The 21,110-nt window shown below is 44.7% G+C and overlaps 1 protein-coding gene across 2 annotated transcripts in view; it reads right to left on the bottom strand.

Moving 5' to 3' along the window:
- Positions 1-21,110, bottom strand: part of ZDHHC4 (zDHHC palmitoyltransferase 4) — a 67,312-nt gene that overhangs the window by 6,934 nt on the left and 39,268 nt on the right. For both annotated transcript variants that reach the window (XM_078664832.1, XM_078664833.1), the window contains exons 2-4: positions 9,246-9,376; positions 6,293-6,366; positions 3,589-3,767 (exon numbers count right to left, since the gene is read on the bottom strand). In XM_078664832.1, coding sequence (XP_078520958.1) covers positions 3,589-3,767; positions 6,293-6,366; positions 9,246-9,368 — 376 coding nt within the window. In that variant the 5' untranslated portion in view covers positions 9,369-9,376. The remainder of the gene's footprint in view (positions 1-3,588; positions 3,768-6,292; positions 6,367-9,245; positions 9,377-21,110) is intronic.

Raw genomic sequence — 21,110 nt, 5'->3', positions numbered from 1 at the left:
CAGTCGTGCCCAATAGCAGGAAATGCAGGGGCTTGTACAACACCTCCTAGACCAATACCGTTGGCAGAAGGAGGCAGGGCAATATCAAATGCCACCATACAATGTGCACTGGATTATACGGATACCAGTGTGTGAGAGGTAAATACCAGCATACTCAGACGACATGCATGGCTCTGGGTTTCTGGCTTTAAGCCAGATGTAGAATAGCACCTTTTAAACCTCCCATTGGATGGTCAGAACATATCTGGACCACAAGTGGATGAAACGCTAGCGAAACTAAAACAGGATACGGACACTGCTAAAGCTATGGGAGCCCTCCAAACTTTTCATCACAGAGGTTCTTTTCGCAGAGGTCAGTACAGAGGGGCAGCAAAAATGGGTACATCCACCGACTCAGGCAGCGGCCAAAAACAACATGGGTCCTATCAGGAACAAATTTAAAGAGCTACATACTGTAGGCCACGCTATAGAAACAATAAAGGACGAGGGCATAAGTTCACGGCTAAAGCTCCCCCACCTCCAAAACACTGACCATCTAAGCCTCCCCCCGCAACATATTGCACCAGTTGGGGGACGGCTACAACAATACCACCCTCAGTGGACAAACATCCCCAGAGATTAGTGGGTGTCCTCTATAATCAATGACGGGTATTGTTTAGAACTCAAGGACACACTTCCTACAATACCACCAAGGATGCAAAGCATGTAGCCCCAAAGCAACATTAGGAACACGGGGTATACTCACTATATTTTCTCATTCCCAAAAAGGGCAAAACCTGATAGCCAATTCTAGACTTAAGACCACTCAACAGTTACATCGCCTCAAAACACTTGGCAACACTACAAGAAGTGATTCCATTGGTACAACAAGGAGATTTCATGACAGCATTAGACCTCAAAGACTCCCATTTCCATTTTCCGATACATCCAGCGCACCGCCGCTATCTCCATTTCCAAGTCAATTGGCAGCACTATCGGTTCAACGGCCCACCATTCGGGGTAACTATAGCCCCAAGGGTCTTCACCAAATGCCTTGCGGCACAACTCAGAAGGGGAGGCATACATATTTTTCCCTATCTAGATGACTGGCTCATCCAAAGTCCAACCAAACAGCAGTGTTTTCAGGACCCCCAACAGGTGATCAACCTTCTACACAAGTTAGGGTTTTCTCTAAATATACCAAAGACTCACTTGCAACCGCAACTTCTATAGGTACAACACTTTCTAGGCGCAACACTAAACTCAGTCACAGCCAAAGCGTATCCCAGTCCAGAAAGAGTACAAAAATTCAAACTAGCATTACGTCTGTTTCAACCACAAAAACTCAGCTCCAATTAAAAAGTCATGAGTTTTCTAGGAATTATGGCATCATGTATAGCCATAGTACCAAATGCTCGCCTACATAAGAGTCCCCTTCAACGCACTCTTCAGTCACAATGGTCTCAAGTGGAAGGGCATCGAGGCAATCTAGTGTTGACAGGGCCAGCAACCCATCGCTCTCTGCAGTGGTGAAACAGCAACAATCTGTTGCAGGGTCTGCCCTTCAAAGCCCCAATTCTGCAGATTACGACAGATGCATCCCTTCCGGGGTAGAGAGCACATATACAAAGCCTCACAGTACATGTTCTATGGTCAATATGTCAAAACAATTTCCCATTACTCATCTGGAGCTTCTAGAAATTTAACTAGCTCTGAATTTTTTTTGCAGTTGTCTTCACAACTAGATAGTACTAATACGTACAGACAACATGACTGCAATGCGCTATGTTAAAAAACAGCATCACAGCTATGGCTCTTGCGATCCTAGAATTTGGGCATCTTAACTTACCACAAGAATGTATGGATATACTTAAACAAGCACATAGACCACTACAAGAGCGTGCTATGCAGCAAAATGGAAGATATTTGTTCATTACTGTTTAAATAAACAAATCCAACCGTTATCACCAACAGTAGAAGACCTCAGTGGCCTATCTCTTCCATCTACAGAAAGCAGAACTCTCATATATAGCTATCAGATTACATTTAGCAGCCTTAGCTGCTTACATGCAAAACCGGCAACACATCACTCTTTAAAATATCACTGATTAAAGCCTTTATATTACCCCAGCCCCAGTTTGGAATTTTAACATTGTTCTCACTTGACTTATGGGACCACTATTTGAACCACTTCATTCCTGTGAACTTCCATTCCTTACATGGAAAGTTGCTTTTCTAGTGGCTATCACTTTCCTAAGGAGAATAGGTGAACTCCAAGCACTTACCTTAACCACATCGCTGCGGCGGCTATTCCGCCGCAGCGCTAAGGGGGCGTGGCGGCCGCGCGGCGGGCGCATGCTGGTGACGGAACCGCTCCGTCATCAGCCGCAGTTGGGCTGTGCTCATGACGGAGCGGTTCCGTCATGGCCCCGCCCGCTCCATAGAACGCCCAGCGCAGGCGCAGAATCCGCGCCACGCAGGCGCGGCGGCCGGGCCATGACGGAACTGCTCCGTCATCAGCACAGCGCCACCGCAGCTGATGATGGAGCGGTTCCGTCATCAGCATCGAACGAGTTAAAAGACCCATTCTTTCAAATATCTCCAACAAAACTGGTACTCTGTACCAACCCAAAGTTTCTACCAAAGGTAGTGTCTGCCTTTCACACATGTCAAACTACAGAGCTATCAGTTTTCTTCCCTAAACCAGACTCAGTAGCGGAAAGAGCCCTGCATACACAAGATATCATAGATAGAACCAAGTCCTTTAGTAAAACACAACAACTCTTTGTTGCATTTACAAAGCCACAACAGGGCTCCCCCATATCCAAAGCAGGAATTGCCTAAAGGCTAGTTAGATGCATTCAAACTTGTTACCACAGAGCAAAAAGGATACTTACAGTACCTCCAAGAGCTCATTCCACACGTAAAAAGGAGCCACAATGGCTTTCTTAGGAAACATCCCAATAAAGGATATTTGTAAAACAGCCACATAGAATAACCCACATATATTTACAAAACACTATTGTGTTGATGTCTTATCTAATTAACAAGCTAGAGTGGGGCAAGCGGTTTTAAGAGCTCTCTTTCGAACATCTACATCAACCAATCTCTAGCCACCGCTTAGGGGAGCACTGCTGTACATGCGATGCTAAGCATATGTATCTACGGGCAACACATGCTACGAATGGAATATGTTACCTTGTAAGCATCTATTTGTAGCGTGTATTGCCGTGGATTCATATGCACCCACCCTCCTCCCCGAAAGCTGTTGGTTGATGTATATTCTCACCTACCTAACATTATTTACTGTACTCAATTTTACTCACATGTTTATCTTTTGTATCACTATATTGCTCCTTTCCTAAAGCTCACCCGATGAGCCAAAAACAATCTAACAAAGGAGCAGAGGAACATGTGCAATACACAATGGAGGAGGAGTCATAATATCCAGTGACTCAGAGATCTTTGAAGAAAAACAACTTGCAACAGTCCGAGCACAACACTAGATGGTAGGATATGCTAAGCATATGAATCTACAGCACTACATGCTATGAATAGGTGCTTACAGGGTAAGTAACATATTCCTTGCTTCACAACGTATTAGCTTACCAGGGTCAGTCGTGCAGCAGAGCCAGAAGAAGCCCATGTTGACAGAACCCAGCACGTATGGCAGGAGGAGCTGGTACCTGCTGAACTCCAGCTCAGAGCAGTAGCCATAGATCTCCAGGGTGTATTCGCTGTACACCGCAGCTTCCAAAATGACATGCAGGGCAAGAAAAACCCAGCTTCTGCAAGGCAAGAGAGAGAAGTCAAGCGTGAGCTTAACAAGCAGTGTCAACGCCAACAGATTGAGCTGGCATTTTGAGTCCTGAATAAAACATATTAAAAAGCCTGATGTGTCTCTGATAAACTGTGGCTATACTGCTGCTATTTAATTAGTAGTGTCTCTCTCTGTAGCAGACACGGGCTAATTCAGTTTAGGTTCATACAGCGGTATCACTTATACACCTACAAGTTTACAGAAATATGGGCTGACTGCTGATGTCAGATGTATAAAATGCAATAGAGATGGGTGGACCTCAGGAACTTGGCCTGGTGGGGTCCAGGTATACAAACTTACTGGCAGAACATTTGCAATTAACTAGGCAGAATGAGGTGTCAGACTAGATAACTACCCGATGCGTGTACTGTTGGCGTAGCAGCCAGGGTGCCTGACTCCAGACCAGAGGGCTCACGGATCGATCCCCGGCTCTGGAGGCAGGTTAGCCCAGCACCATGTGACTCTGGGTAATAGCTTGCTTAATCTTCCAGGCGTCCCCCAGCGCCAGGACACCTCTCCGGAGGTAGCTGTGCGCTTTACAAATGCTGGTATTTACATTTGCATTTGGGGTAGGTTAACCCCTTGCCCGCGGCCGGAATTCCGCTCCTGTGCTGGACATTCCGATCGCGGGCGTGGTCATGACGGCTCCCGGCCGTCATCAGCACACGAGCCCTGTGACGCATGATAGACGGGAGCCGTCATCAGCACGCAAGGGGTTAAGGATGTTCCTGTTGCTATGAGGAAATCGCTCCTATTAGCGCATCGATGGCTGGTGATGAGGTGGGGAAGGGACACCCTTTCTTCCACACATGAATGGATTCAATAGACTATCTGTTGTAATAAAGCTGCAGACTTATCTAATACACGCTTACCTTCTAAAGCTAGGCCTAACGCCATTTGGTCAAACCTTCAGGAATATCTGCTGCTGAGATCGCAAAGGATATGAGGGACATTGATGCAGACTATTATGATGACAAATTGGTCATCAGGTGTCTTTTTCATGTATTTTTTACCAATTGTATTGATTCGATAAACAAGAGGCTGAGTTGCGTTGAGGCACTTGAAAACCAGGGGGGGAAACGAAGAAAAAGAATGAAGTTCACTGGTTAAGCTTTGTAGATCTTTACACTAAGAAAGCAACAGAAGTACAATGGTTTTTGTTGCAATGGGTAAAGTGACATTTTATGAACCCCTTATTAACTCAGCCCCATATGAGTGCAACATTGTTAGTTTGCAGGGGCAATCTGGGGGTGCTCTGGATAGCCACCTAGATGTGCCTTGCCCTAGCTTCCAGTCTCCAAAGGACAGAGGTACACATTGCAGAGTTAAAGTGGGAGAAGAGTTGCCCTAACGGCTAGAGCGGTCGACCTCGAATCTGGGGAACTGGGTTTGAGTCTCGGCAATGACGCTGAACATTCTGTGAGTCTGGGCAACTCACTTAATCTACAAGTGCCTAACAAAAATCAATGTGCCCTCGTGTAATGCAACTGGTGCTATGTAAAGCGCTCCGATACCCGATTCAAGTTCGCGCTATATAAAACTCTGTAAAAAAAAAAGTGTACTGGCAGAACTGCATCTAGATTCCACTATTAAGGTAGAAGTTGTAATGCCAGTTAATGTTGAGATGTATTAGAATGGCTGAGTGTTGGTCCCAGTACTATGCTATCAGGAGGCCTCTCCTGTCTCTGGGTGCTATTCAAGCATGAATTAAGGCACACTGGCAGAGCCGAGAGCAGGTTTCAGTAATTCAATGCTACATGTGATGCAGATCGGGGTTGAGGTATCTTAGCAGAGCTGTGCATGGACATTGGTATACTAGGACAACAGACTGTAATGCAGTACACAAAGGAGGTGAACTGGCAGAGCTGTGTGTGGCCACTGCAGAGGCTCATTCACAAAGCTATTTTCTGAATGTAGTTGTGTCTTACTCCTATTCTTGGGTGTGAATTATGGAATCATTGCTGATTTTCTGGGAGTGATGCATGTTTACGTATGGGAAAGAGCTTTGTGAATCACGCTCAGATTCTAAGCACTCCACCTGTGCCTTCCCCTCTTTGAATCCCAAAGGTTGTTTTTTTTGTGAGTAAGCATGTCTTCTGTAAATACATGAGTAAGTCCCACCCGCCACAGATCTCCTAGCCTTTAGGAAGGGTTTAAAGACCTGGCTTTTTGCTGAATAAACCTCATTTCCTCCGTGCTTTTGTTTTCAGGATAAATAATTAGCGCCAAGACACCCACGGGTAACCGCTGCGCTGTAAAAATACTATTAACATAACACCTATGGCTGAAGTAATGCACAACCAACCACACACAGACAAAGCTTTGTAAAGCGGGCCTTATAAGAGGCCAATGGCCATGTTGCATATCAGCACAATGCCACCTCAGGGATCTTCCTGGGAGTGCCAAGCCTCCTAGGTGGGAAGCGAGAGAGGCTGTTGGTTGATGGGTTGTACAATAGTCCGGTTGTGCACTTGCGCTGCATGGCTTACCTACCGAGCATAGAACAGTCTGTGCACCTGGCGCTGTACCACCCTCTGCAACCACTCAGGGACCACGCAGGAACACACCTGTGAACATAAAGAAAACATGTTTGTATGTACTTGTTGAGTATCTCATTCAGGTATGCTTTACACAGGCTATCTGTGTAATCCAATGGCAGCTACAAAAGGCATAAATGGTAAGCATGGACACCAGAGCGGCCTGATCGAGCGAGTGGCTATTAAATCTGCCTATTGCAGCGGTGAAAGATCAACAAGCCCTGCCTCGCTGCCACTCTTTTCCACAGTTCTAACAAGGATCCTTTCCCAATATTACTCGGCCATCTTGTCTGTTCTTCCTCCCACCATTTCATTAGTATGGGTGACAGCAATCAATGGTGGACCAAGCTCCCTCTTGACTTGTGTCAAACAATGGCTGAAGCTGGTTCAAAGAAAAAGCTTAAGACCTGGCTTTTCTCTCAGTAATCACCATCTGCTTTCTTTTCACAGACCGTATAGTGCCAGGACACTCTTGAGTGAGCGTGAACTTTATAAATTCTTTCACAATCACCAACAAGGGCTGGAGCCCACTTCAGGTCTGCAGGAAGCATGGGGGGGACAATGTCGTTATGCGTAAACTCTAGAGGCCGCAGGCCCTTCCGGCGGTGTCAGACATCCGGTGGTGTCAGAGTGTGAGGAAAACATAACAGGCCAGAAGTGCAAGCTAGGTAGTCCTCTAGCATCTGACCCCCCCCCCCCCCACACACACACACACACACACACACACACACACACCACACCCCACCCCACCCCACAGTACTAATTCACTCAATTGCAACCAGCAATTTCTTTTTTCTTGCACCTAGCAGTCTAATTAAGTACTATGCTTTTGTTTCCTATATATTTGTTTAAATTAGGTTTAATTAACTAAGGTGGTTACTTTAGTAAGGTTTTGTGTGGCGCAAAGCAGCGTAAAAGATTGTTGACTCACTATTAAAAATTCTTGCAGGGTCAACACAAAACAGTGTAGCGTAGTGCCCATGCCCCTCGTTGTAGGCCTAGATGTTTTCTTTGTTCATCTTTCAGAAGTTAGTTCTCAGGTGAGCTGTCAGCATGCATCATTTCTCCTGATGGGTCTTTTCTGCTTCGGAGGCTTGTGACAATTTAACAGGATCTGCAGTGCTCTGGTATGGTGCCAAGCATGTGTGCACACATTCAGCCTTTAACTGCTGGAGGCAACATCCCCTTGGTAACACCCAGGTTTCTATAAGAGTGTATCAGTTGTCAATACTTTTCAACAATCACAGCATAAAAGTTCCCCGTCTCTGACAGTGTGCTGTTGTGGCCAGCAGAAGGCGTAGTACCACCATGAACGCGTCTACCGATTGTGGCTGAGCGGGGGAGATGAAGCCACATGTAACTGGTGGGAGTGGAATGCGGGTTGTGAGGTAGGTGGTTGACAGACTGCAGAATCATAGAAGTTTAAGGCTCTATGCATTGCATATAGGGCAATTCACAATACAGACCTAGAATTCTTGAAGAAAGGTTTCTTGGCTTATGCATCCAATAGATCTCTTTGCTCAACAGATGCCAACCTTCTGATCGTCCCCAGAACAAAGACAGTCAACTGGGGGGACAGAAGCTTCATAGTGGCTACATCTAAACTGTGGAACTCTCTCCCCCTGTAGATTAAGGCTAGTCCCACACTGCTATCATTTACAAAGCAAATAAAAACTTGGCTCTTCAAGCAATAGGCTTTCTCCAGCTGCCTGCTTATCCTTCCAGTACATAGCACCAAGACACCTATGGGTATGTGCGCAGAGGCCGCCAATCATCGCGGTCCAGATTGTGTTTGCTCAGATGCAGAGCGCGAGACTGTTCGTGGCAACTTGGGAGCACGAGGCACACTTCAGGAGCACGCGACCGAGTGATCTTTCACGCCTCTCTCGCGCGGCACCCTAATTACATGAAGCACTTTATTTGTTGCAAAACATCAAAGCCATGAAAATTCAATTGGAAGAGAACAGAGAAAATAATTACTCCCGGCTGTGGAGGCCGAATCAGAGCTACTCGAGGGAAGGCCTCTTTGCATCCACGGCGTGCAGATGGTTTATTCCACCCAGTTTCTCTCGTCTTCTCTGCGGTGTGGTGGTCTTACAGTGATCCTGAGACCGAGCCGGAGAGCGCAGTGAGGGGCAGGAAGCCGCGGCGCAGAGGCGCACGGGCCTCTATCGCCATCTGGTGGTCAGCATGAAGAGGTGTGTGGGGTGGACCCTCACCTGCCAGAACGCGAGAGACTGCTCGGGTGCAGGTAAGTGTCGCATGAACTCCTGGTCCGTGTTTTCAAGATCACATTATCACAAGAAGTGGCCTTTGCACCTGGATCAGATTTCCTAAACTTCCGGTGGACAATAAGAAGTAAGACGAAGTCTCCCACAGGGTAAATATGAATGGGAAAGTGATTTTCAACTTAATAAACTCCTGTCGGCCGTGCTACTTGGCAAGGGGGCATGACTTCTAGCCCCTATGGGCATTTGTATCTAGTTTATGCCAACAGACTGGATCCCTTCCAACATAAAAGTGTCACTCCCTACTACACACACCCTCAGATGTTTGCGCGGTAACCTAGGGGCCAGAAAGCATTACTTATTCACCAGGTCTCGGCAACATCAGAATTCAGCTAGATTGTCCATTTGACCCGGTGCAGCTAGTAACGTAAAAAGCATGCTAAAACGAATTTAACACAAGCCGTATGCGCACGAAAGTTTGAATAACTGATGAATTACAGAATTGCTTGCAATGGGAAGCATCTTGGGCATGGAATTCTTATAGGCTAACTTGGTAACACAGATGATAGTAAAATGTGTGCTTTTATAGTGCGCCTCACAAACGTGCTTTACAGGCAGACACACCAAGAGCAACGTTATACAATGAGACATGAGGGGACAGTGTAAGGAATAGGGCATTACCTGAGCAGCTCCCCCTAGTATTCGTCCCGGGAAATTCCGATTTCGTCCTGCCCCCAGGCAGAGCAGAACAACACTGGCCAGAACAAAAATCAAATAAAGGACGAAAAGACTGAAAAAGTCCATCTTCGGCCCTAAAACGAGAAGAGGGATTAATTTAGCTCAGCAGATGGGGTGTCAATTTATGGCAAACATTTCACCCTTCCTGCCAGGCCTGCACCAATCCCTGCCAGGCTCAAGTAATTCAAACTGGTAACTTACCAAAGGTAACCACACCGAGTAGTGGAAGGAAGGTGATTATATGTAACATGTTTGCTTAATTTAACAATGATTGGTTTCACTTCACTGGTTTGTTCAAAAACATGTTTGATGAGGTCTACTTGGAATCTTTTGTATTGCAAAATACTTACACAAAAATTGTCACAGTGGACGCATGCGCTATAATAATGTTACAAGACCAGCTCGGGGATATGGGTCACTCAAAAAAGATTCAAGCGAAACAGAATTGACCCCCTAAAAAGCCATCCACTACTGTAGCATTTTAATGAGGGCAACATCATTGTAGGATTAGATGCTACTGGTAGTTATGCTGATGCGTAGGGTTTTAGCTGCTGCACTGCGCCACCCTTTTTCTGGGACCATTGTTGATTTTACCAAGCAAACGCCACTCATACATTTTTGCAGTTCTACAACTGTGCACTCCTCATTCACTTTCCCGAAAAACGGAAGACAATCATTAGTCTAGAGATCTTGTGACATCAAGATGAATTGTAGTTATTTAATCTGTGGAGCTATATGGCCAACCCTCAATGAACCAGCGAAGCCCCCCCACCCCACAGTAAAAGTGAAATAAAGACAAGAGGGGTAAGAATTGACTTTCAAAACACATGGGAAAATAGATTGAAAGAAGGTAGGTGATAAAAGAGGATGGTGGCAAAAAGAAAATGTCAAACAGAATGCCAGATGAAAAGAAATGGAAAAGAAAACAAAGTTGAAAAGAAAGAAGTAGTGGCAAAGCCAATAGGGTTTGCATATGAAAGAGCTATTGGCTTTGCCAATGTGTTTTAGTCATGTCCTAGCGCGAGTGTAGTGTCAAAGACTGGAGTAGAGTGTCATGGAGGGAGTAGAGTGAAGTAGAATAGAGGGCTATAGAGTGGAGTAGATTGTCGTACAGTTGGGGTGGCATAAAGAAGAGTAGTGTTGTACAGTGGAGTGGCATAGAGTGGAATAGAGTATCGTGGAGGGAGTAGTGTGGAGGGGCGTAAAGAAGAGGAGCGTAGATTGGAGTACAGTGGACTGGAGTAGAGCATTGTGGAGTGGCCTAGAGTATCGTAGGGTGGGATACAGTGTTATGGAGTGTTGCGGAGTACAGCGTCATAGAGTAGCATGGCGTAGAGCGTATCAGATTGTCAGAGTGGAGTGAAGTTGAGTGTCGTATAGTAGAGTGGAATTACAATGAGTGGAGTAGTGTGGTAAGAGTGTAGTGGTATAGAGCAGAGTAGAGTGTTGTAGAGCAGAGCGGCATAGAGTGGAGTGGTATAAAGGGGGTTGATTTTTTTGGGATTTTTTTTACAAGTTTCTAAAAACCCACTTAGTGATTCCTACATCTGAACACTTATGTATACAATCAGTCATACATGCTATCAAAGATCAATAGAATACTATTAAATATATGTATACACATACATCAACATTACACACCAGCACACATCCTATTCACTTATGCAGACATCCTACTCACTTATGCAAACAATTGATCAACAATTAATCATACTTATATTTACTAAGCTACACACTTACACAAACACCACTTTATTTATTCATATAGTTAGAAAGTCATACTTAGTGTGTTATAAAATCACTATTACAAGTATACAGTTATCCATACAGTCACTCATACAATTACTGAGTCTTAGGTATACTTATTTATATACAACAACTGTCACATACACTGCCTTTTATATTTCTAGTTTGTTGGACATATATCATTCAGAAATATATTTACTCATCACCACACTCATAAAGAGATTCACTCACTCAAACAACTGTTTCCACATACGCTCTTAACCTCATATACCTACTAAATGAACTATTTACACATCTTTGGACAGTCATACACGTCCCACCCAACCACACACATTCATTCACTATCCCATACAAATACTCACTTAACTAATTAATAACTAATATAGACTTTCACAAAGCTAGTAACCAACATTTGTAGTTGTTTGCACAAGAGATAGAGTGATACATCCCATACATTTAGTGAGACACATTAAATTCGTCACTTAGACAGTCAATCACATTGCTACTAAATCCTCCATTCAGACACTCATACATCCACTCAGGCTTCAAGGCAGATATATATATATATATATATAATATATATATATATATTACTTGAATATCGAACCAAACAACATTCACTGGATGATGTCATCAGTGATGTTATTTGAGGTGTCATCAGTGATGTCACTGATCATGTCATGAATGATGTAATATGTGACATCATCAGCAGTGGATTGCGGGCGCACGAGTTATAGTTAGTACAACTAACTAGAACGGGGGAATTTCAATGGTTTTATACCAGTGAAATGTCCAGCTAACTTTAACACCCCTAAAATCTATGGTTTTTTCAGTGAATATATATATATATATATATATATATATATATATATATATATATATATATACATACACACACACATACACACACACACGTTTTACACTTTTTCACAGTAGCAGCCCCCACTGGGTAGTTATGATGCAGCTGTACTTTCCATTAAAAATGCATTTTGCGATTTGCCTCTTACTTTTGACCCTCATAGACAGATATGCACAAAATTTGGCAATTGGTTGGCGTAGTCAGTAGTCCTTGCCGGGGGTATTATATCAATATGAGACTGGCACTGAATGTATATTGGGGGCGTTCAAGTTTCGCATATATTTGGGTATTTATTTTGTTTTAAGTATCTAGAATGTCAGTGTGGCATGCTTATTCTTATTTTTGTGCATGCCTAACCCCGATACTGGACGCCATCACGTTAAATTTTTTATTAATTTGTAGTAGCAAAACGAGATTTTAAGGGCGGTGTCTGGTGGTGCTTTTTCACCAATGTGGTAATTAGAATAATTCTAGCAAGTCTCCGTTTAGTTCCATTTACTTGCAGCACGCTCTATTTTTAATATTGTAACCTGATGGGTTAGCGCAATGTTTTTTATCATAATGGGGCCTAATGAGATTACCTTGTTTGAACCACATCCAAGAATTTTTGTTTTCTGGGTTCATGTATAAACTTTTCATTATTGACATGTGAGAGTGGTTTGTTTATTCACTATGCATTTAATAGTTACATTTGATGTGCTTTGTGTTTAAATATTCAAGGACATGTTTTTTCCACTTAGCAATTCTTTTGTATAGTTCATATATTTATTTGTCCTCAGTTTTTAGTGAATTAATCTTCCATGATTATGAACTCTTCTATGTCTATGATTAAATCATGGTATTTAGGCTGTAGCAAAAATGGTGCGCATTAGATTGAGAAAGGCTGCTGCACCAGCAGAAACGTGTCTCTCTTGTTTGCCGGGTCGGAGGAGGCTTGATGTAATAAAAATGCCTTAAACCCAATAGCCCTCATGTGCGTGCTCTTTTCCATGTGGAGCAGAGATGTCTTTTGATTATATATATATATATATATATATACACACACACACACATATATATATATATATATATATATATATATATATATATACATATATATATATATTGTATTGTATTGTATTGTAATTGCATTTATATAGCGCTTACTACCCCTGACGAGGCGTCGAAGCGCTTTTTCGGCGGGTAGCACGCTACTCCGGGACCCACAGAGGATTAGTGTTGAATTAGTATAGTGAAACATGCAAGTACATTTTAAGTGGTGGATAGGTTAGTCAGTTATTTGGATTTGGAATTATAGCAGAAGGATAGATGAAATATGAGGTAATTTCAGTGGTGTATATTAGTCTGTTACTTGGAGTGAGAAGGATAGCGGATGGATAAAAGGAGAAGAAAGATTTGCATTCATATAGCACTTGTTACCCCTGATGGGTGTTGAAGCGCTTTTTGGCGAGTAGCACGCCACTCCGGAACCCATAAAGGATTAGGGTTGAAAATTAGTATAGTATAAATATGAAGTAATTTGAGTAGTAGATATGTTATTCAGTTATTGGGGCAGTATATTAGTATAGTTGAATATGGAACATGGAATTTGAGAAGTGAACATGTTGGTCTGTTAATTTTTATAGAAAAAAAGGATAGTGGAGGGATAAAAGAGTGAAGGTTTTTTTTTTTTTTTAATGAGAAAAAGGGCAGCATTTCTGTCCCTAGTCCAGATCAGTCTCGAACAGGCCCAAACAGGCAACTACCCTTGTCCTCTCCACCCTTACAGGCAACTACCCTTGTCCTCTCCACCCTTACAGGCAACTACCCTTGTCCTCTCCACCCTTAGCAGAGACGCCCTAAGCCTGGCCTTTTTTGTAGCCCTAGTAATCAGGTGACCCCTTCAGCCAATGGGAACCCTAGCCCTAACATTATCCAATCACAACATTAGCCCTAACTTCTAGAACCAATAGGAGACCAGGACCTTGCAGCCAATCTTAACCCTAGTCCAAGCACCCAATCAGTTCAAAAACCCTGATCTCTACGTCCAGTAAAGGCCCTAGCCCTACCACTAGTCCCAATCCAAGTCCAAGCAGCCAATGGTACAGGTAGCCCTAGTCCCTACTTCCAATAGCAAGCCTAACCCTACTCTTAGTCCGACACCTGGTCCAACAAGCAATCACACCAGAAGCACTAAATAGCTACTTCCAATTGAAGGTCTAACCCTAGCCCTAGTCCCACCCTACTCCCAACAACCAATAACATAGGAAGCCCTAGTCCCTACTTCCTATAGAAATCCGAACCCTAGCCCTAGTCCCAACCCTGCAATGAATGAATCACAGACCGAGAAACCAGTCAGAACCCTCAAATACCCAACCAATGAGGACATTAACCCTAACCCAATAGAAACACCAGATACAACCACCAATCAGTGTACACATGTGCCAACCACCAGCACACCATATAAGGTCCCAGCAACCTCAGACAAGGTTTGCTGGCCAGGGAGTTGGAAGCTGCTTGCTCCTGTTCAGAATCTCCTAGGAGACAGACAGGCTCAATCCACAACTTTGGACTTCAGCAGGTAAAGGCTTCACTAACTCGAAATCTAACAATACTGTTTGAATAAAGCTTTACTTCCCCTGCTGGCCAGAAAACGAAGTGCACAGGCCCCAGTAAATACAGCTCACAGAAGCACCCTCTGATGTAGAAAATCCTTGTAGCTAGGGAGGAGGGGGGCAGGGGGGCTGGCCTCACTGGCTTGTGAACACAAAATGGTGGCGGGGGGTGCACTGTTTGAGCACACAGGCCTAAGCACAGAGCAAAGGAGAAATTTGGAGGGAAAAACAGATTTGTCACCAAGGAATTAGATGGACAAACTACAGAGGTTGGACTGCAAATCCCACAATTCAACACACTAAATGAAGGCAATCATGGGCAGGGAAAACCACACATTTAAAACACAACACAGGTGATAAAAAATGCAATTACAGGCAGGATAAAACTACAATTTTTAACTGTAACAACCACAGGCATAGACAGTAAACACAGAAAGTGAAAATCGTTTTTAAACAACTTTTTGTCTTGGGAAGAGACAGCACTAGCCTGTCTCCTTACCACTTCCTGGACTCTGCTCAAAGCAATCTGGGGCACATGTGGGCTGCAACTCACAAGATGGAGGAGAATGATTTGGGGTGCACCCAGCAAGGCCTTCAGGGGCCTGGGCAGGTGTGAGAGGAGGGCTCAGACTTGCCTGGTAGCTGAATAGCCAATGGTCTGCTGGACTGGGGGTGGGGTTTGGGCAGCTGCTTGCTCCTGTTCAGAATCTCCTAGGAGACAGACAGGCTCAATCCACAACTTTGGAATTCAGCAGGTAAAGGCTTCACTAACTCGAAATCTAACAATACTGTTTGAATAAAGCTTTACTCCCCCCTGCTGGCCAAAAAACGAAGTGCACAGGCCCCAGTAAATACAGCTCACAGAAGCACCCTCTGATGTAGAAAATCCCTGTAGCTAGGGAGGGGGGGGCTGGCCTCACTGGCTTGTGAACACAAAATGGTGGCGGGGGTGCACTGTTTGAGCACACAGGCCTAAGCACAGAGCAAAGGAGAAATTTGGAGGGAAAACAGATATGTCACCAAGGAATTAGAGGGACAAACTACAGAGGTTGGACTGCAAATCCCACAATTCAACACACTAAATGAAGGCAATCATGGGCAGGGAAAACCACACATTTAAAACACAACACAGGTGATAAAAAATGCAATTACAGGCAGGATAAAACTACAATTTTTAACTGTAACAACCACAGGCATAGACAGTAAACACAGAAAGTGAAAATCGTTTTTTAAACAACTTTTTGTCTTGGGAAGAGACAGCACTAGTCTGTCTCCTTACCACTTCCTGGACTCTGCTCAAAGCAATCTGGGGCACATGTGGGCTGCAACTCACAAGATGGAGGAGAATCTATAAAAATATATATATAAACACACACATATACATATATATATATATAACAACAAGTTTCTCCTTTCTGAGGGGCCTCTGACCCTGTCAGGGCGGTCTCGGTTTCGGCAGGAATGGAGCTACCTGCTTGATGTACACCAGCACAAATAGCCAAGACTCGAGCATCGGAGACAGAGCGCGCTTTAATGGACATGAAGCGGCAGGAGAATCACTTTCAGACGCGTTTCGGCTAATAAGCCTTAATCATTGTGGGCGGGTTACTGTGGCCAAGTGGTCCTGATTTTAAAGGTGCATACCTCTCAATAATACAAATAACAGTCCTTCATTGCCCATAATGCACCAAAAATGAAAGTTCAAGTGTGTTCAGGATGCCAAACTTTCTCCTGTGAAATACTTTTGCAAATGTTCAAATTACGTGCTCCTGAGGTGCCCTGGATTCAACACTGCCACAGACGTGAAAGTCACCACGAGCTCCCGTCTCCAATGCCATCATGAGGTGGTGAAATACCCCTCACGACTTTCCCTTACTCGCCTCACATGAATTGTTAGGAAGTCCTGTGTCCCATTTTCCGGACGAGGCGAGCGAGTCATGCCCCCGAATTTCAAACAACAAGTTTCTCCTTTCTGAGGGGCCTCCGACCCTGTCAGGGCGGTCTCGGCAGGAATGGAGCTACCTGCTTGATGTACACCAGCACAAATAAACAGCCAAGACTCGAGCATCGGAGACAGAGCGCGCTTTAATGGACATGAAGCGGCAGGAGAATCACTTTCAGACGCGTAGTTATGGGTAGTTATGATGCAGGTGTACTTTCCATTAAATATGCATTTTGCGATTTGGCTATAACTTTTGACCCTCGTAGACAGATGTGCACTAAATTTGGCAATCGGATGGCATAGTCAGTTAAGGTTGTCATAAGAAAAAAAAGGTTAAAGGGGAAAAATATATGTTTCCCATTGAACATTTTACTCTCGCTTGCAGGGGATGTGGGGACAATCGCTGAATGGAACTATACTTATCATGAAAGTAAAACTTTACTCAGAAAACAGATTTTGTTGGTTTGGTTTAAATCCGTTAAGTAGCTTTAGTGATATGTGCATTAAAAAAAGTTGCAGAGCAGGCTTTAAAATGGTTAACATTTTGTATATCTTGGCGATTTAAATTGAGGGCTCGTGGTTGAAATCCATAAATACCCAAAAATCCAAAACTTAAAATGTAAAGGACACCAACTGGACGATGAAGTATTTTCTCAAGTCATCCCTTTCAGATTCAAGTTAGGCCAACTGATCCAAGTGCTCCGAGTGACTGGCTGCAATCGAAAAAGGTATCTTGCTCTTGCCATTTCATGATGAGGTGCACAGTCCCCGTGACCTGAAAAAAAAGATTTAAAGGCCATTTAAGGGGCAGGGTGAGCGTACCCTGACCCCAAGCAATGGTCAGGGGACCTTTATTAGTCCCCCACACTATAACTTGGAGTCAGAATGTGCTTAAATTATGCTTAAAAGTTGCAGGTCCACAGATAATTTTTGGAACTTATGATACCTTGACACCACAAATGGCACCTGCGATACACTTTATCTTTCTGTGAACCACAGAAGCCATGTGCCCTTGTAGGTATGAAGGTACTGTAAATCCTGAAAAGGATCCACAGATTAGACAAGCTTCAAACACGAGCACCGCAAACCCAGAGCAATGTTCACCAACCCATGTCTCACCATTCAGAGGTTTGCAGACATGGCATCAGAACTGCGGACGCCAGGAAGGAGAGGTATAAGTCAGAGAAAACTGCCCATGGCCCAGGGTACTCTGGCATGAAGCTTGCCCTTGGTTTGTGGTGCCAAATCAGGTTCTGTGAGAGATAAAAAAAATGCATATAAAAACAAGGCCTGGCCAATGGCCAAGCACTGTTGGACAACCCCATGGGCAACAGGGATAGGCCACGTGCAGCGGTATGGGTGCAGGGTCTGGACATCGGTCAGGCCCTGCTGCCAACCAAAGCCTTGCACGACCAAGGCCAAGTCCATCCAGCAAGGATTGGCAACCGAGTGCGTCATAAAAAAACTGGAAAATAACTGAAAGAAAAACAAGCATTGGCATAGCCAATAGGTCGCGCCTTTGGGACCTATTAAGTTTTTAGCCATGCAACAGTTAATGTTGTTGCTTTAAAGATATTGTGCTGCATAACTAAATACTTATAAGGTCCCAAAGGCGAGACCTATTGGCTATGCCAATGCTTGTTTAACATGGGTTTGGAGGTTACAAACTCCCCTCGCTTTGCAGTCAGGAAAAAAAATGTAAAGTTCATTATGTGACAATCTTGCTGAGGTCCAGAGTGTGAAAGGAAAGGCTTTACGATGTCATTTTTGAAACACTACAAATTTAAATACCTGTAAAGAACCACATGCATTCAGTAGTCAGGAAAGCAAAAATTAAGCACTTCTTTTGTAATTCTAAAGTGCGATGGAAGCAAAGATTTTAATAGGGCCAAAACAAATCAAGAGACTTTACTGGGTGATGCGCAAATTAAAAATATTCACTGAAATCCAATTTCCATGTGTCTGCAATATAGTTTTATCAGTAAAACTTTATGTCTGTGCAGATTTAGCAGCCATTTCAATGGAAAATGTGTTATCTGTAAATGACAGTGCGATGCCACAGGTTGCTGTAGTTACATTAAAATACAAATCGCCCAGCTCATGTTCATTAAAGCTAGGTGGGCCACAAAAGTGTGTTGTTCTAAAAAGTGGGCTGTGGTTCTAAAACGTTTGGAAAGCGCTGCCCTAGATGATCAGACTCATGGATCAGTTATCTCAACAGTCAAGACCAAAATCCACCACTAAATTAGCAGGACAACGAAGTGACAGACCCAGTTCAGCCCTGCCAAGAACCACGCATTAGTAGTTAGATTAACGCATTACAGTGCTAGTGTCCGCATCGCTGCCCTAAAATAAACTGGTGTGTCTCAGCTTTGTTTCGTTTTATTCACACATCATCAACCACTCTCTGTGCTAGGCACATGCTGGCCGGAGAATGAACATTATCTTCCACAATCAAGCTGAGCCTGGCTCTTGAGTGTGCCACATGGTGTTTTGTCAGTGACGCGGGGTAAATGATCATTAATAATTTGAATCTGCCAGATGTAGTCCTCCTTCAGGAGACGCACTTGATTGGCAATACTTGTCGTGCTATGAACAGGAAGGGGTACCGTTTGGCTGCACATGCTGGGTTCTCCTCTGGCTCCAGAGGGGTGGGTATCCTGATCAAGACTTCTCTCCCACTTGAAATTGACTCCACGGTCCTCGACGATAGAGGGCGCTATGTTGCTCTTACGGGTAGGTGGGAGGGCCGGACCATTTCCCTGGTTTCTTTGTATGTTCCCCCTGGCCTGCAGTCGACTACTTTCGCAGACTTGGGGCAGGTTATCCTAGCTCTCCCCGAGGGACCATTGCTCTTAGGTGGTGATTTTAATGCGGTGGTTTCTGGTATGGTAGATCGGCACCCACCCAGGGATCTGAGAAGTTCACAAAACTGGCTATCTGATTTCCTAGATACCCTGGGTTTGGTTGATTGTTGGAGAATGTTGCACCCAGCACAGCAGCAGTATACTTTCCATTCTGGTGCACACGGTAGCCTTTCTAGGATTGACTATGTATTGGTACTGGCGGCGCAGTCCCTCTCCGTCACCGAGGTTAAACATTTGGCCCGTGGTATTTCCGATCACTCTCCTTTGTGGTTGCGGATGGAGCTGGGCTCTGAGACCGAGGGCCGGGTGGCCCCTATCAACCCCTGGTACCTCCGAAACCCCAAAACTCGTACAGCCTTGATAAAATCTCTCGACCAGTATTTCCTGGAGAACGAGGGTTCGGTTTCCTCGGCCGTATCTCTTTGGGAGGCTTTCAAGACCGTCCTTAGGGGTCAGGCCCTGTCATTAATAGCGGGTGTTAAGAAACAGAGGGATGAGGAAGTGGTTAATATCAAGACGGAGATAGCGGGCTTGGAGCTTGATCTGGAGCGGGGGGTCACCCGTGCAGCGACGCATGTATTACGACTAAAGCAACTTGAATACAGGGCTTTGGTCACTGACGCAGCTAAGGCCATGAGTAGAGAGCAGCAGGGACGCCTATATGATGTGGGGGATAAGGCCGGTAAATTAATTGCGTTGTTGGATAAGAAGGATAGAGCTAGTCGGGTGGTGCCTGTGATTGAGACGGCTAGTGGTACTCGGATTTCTGACCCTACAGAGATCTTTCAGCAGTTCGTGGATCATTTCCAGGCGATGTACTCCTCTGTGTCAGATAGACCGGAGGAGGACTCACATCTTTTGTTACGGGATATCTCCTTGCCGCGTCTCTCTGACATTGATAGGGAACAAATGGATGCTGCAATAACAGCTGATGAGGTGGCTATAGCGATTCGTTCCCTGCGTTCGGGGAAGGCGATGGGTCCCAAGGGCCTACCTATTGAACTCTACAAGTTGAAAGCTGATAGAATTGCTCCCTATCTGCGAGATATGTTTTTGGAGTCTCGGGAGTGTGGCTCTCTCCCCCGTGATCAGCGGTTAGCGACCATTGTGGTGATTCACAAGGAGGGGAAGCCCAGAGACAAGTATGCATCGTACCGTCCCATTTCCCTTCTGAATGCCGAACCTAAGATTCTGGCAAAGGTCCTGGCTAATAGATTGATCACTGTTATTGGTGAGCTGATACATCCGGATCAATCCGGTTTCATCCCGCATAGGAACACCGCCCTAAATCTCAGGCATCCGCATGGTGTTCTCGCGAGAGCATCGACGTTGCGTGAGCCGGCCATCTTGGCGTCATTGGATGCCACGATGGCCTTTGATACCGTGGAATGGTCATACTTATGGGCCGCGTTGGCTAAGTTTGGGTTCGGACCTGATTTTATTGGTTGGGTTAGGTTGCTCTACGAGGACCCCCTCGCGCAAATTGTTGTTAATGGCCGTGTTTCGGCTCCGTTTGATCTTGAGAGGGGGACTCGTCAGAGTTGTCCTTTGTCGCCGCTCCTGTTCGCCCTGGCCCTCGAACCCCTCGCCGCGTGGATCCGATGGGAGCCCTCGATGAAGGGTATTCGGTGGTCCTCTGAATTTGAAGATCGTATCTCGCTTTATGCGGACGATATCTTATTGTATCTGACTTCGCCACGAAAATCTTTGATTGTATTATGCGATGTCTTGAACTCATTTGGTAGGAACTCAGGCCTCATTATTAATTGGACGAAATCCTATTTATATGTCCTTTCGGGC

This window comes from Lissotriton helveticus, chromosome 10, assembly GCF_964261635.1.
Source record: "Lissotriton helveticus chromosome 10, aLisHel1.1, whole genome shotgun sequence".
In the NCBI taxonomy this organism is placed as follows: domain Eukaryota; kingdom Metazoa; phylum Chordata; class Amphibia; order Caudata; family Salamandridae; genus Lissotriton; species Lissotriton helveticus.
The sequence above is the reverse complement of the archived record's forward strand: the minus strand, read 5'-3'. Positions and strand labels throughout refer to the sequence as shown.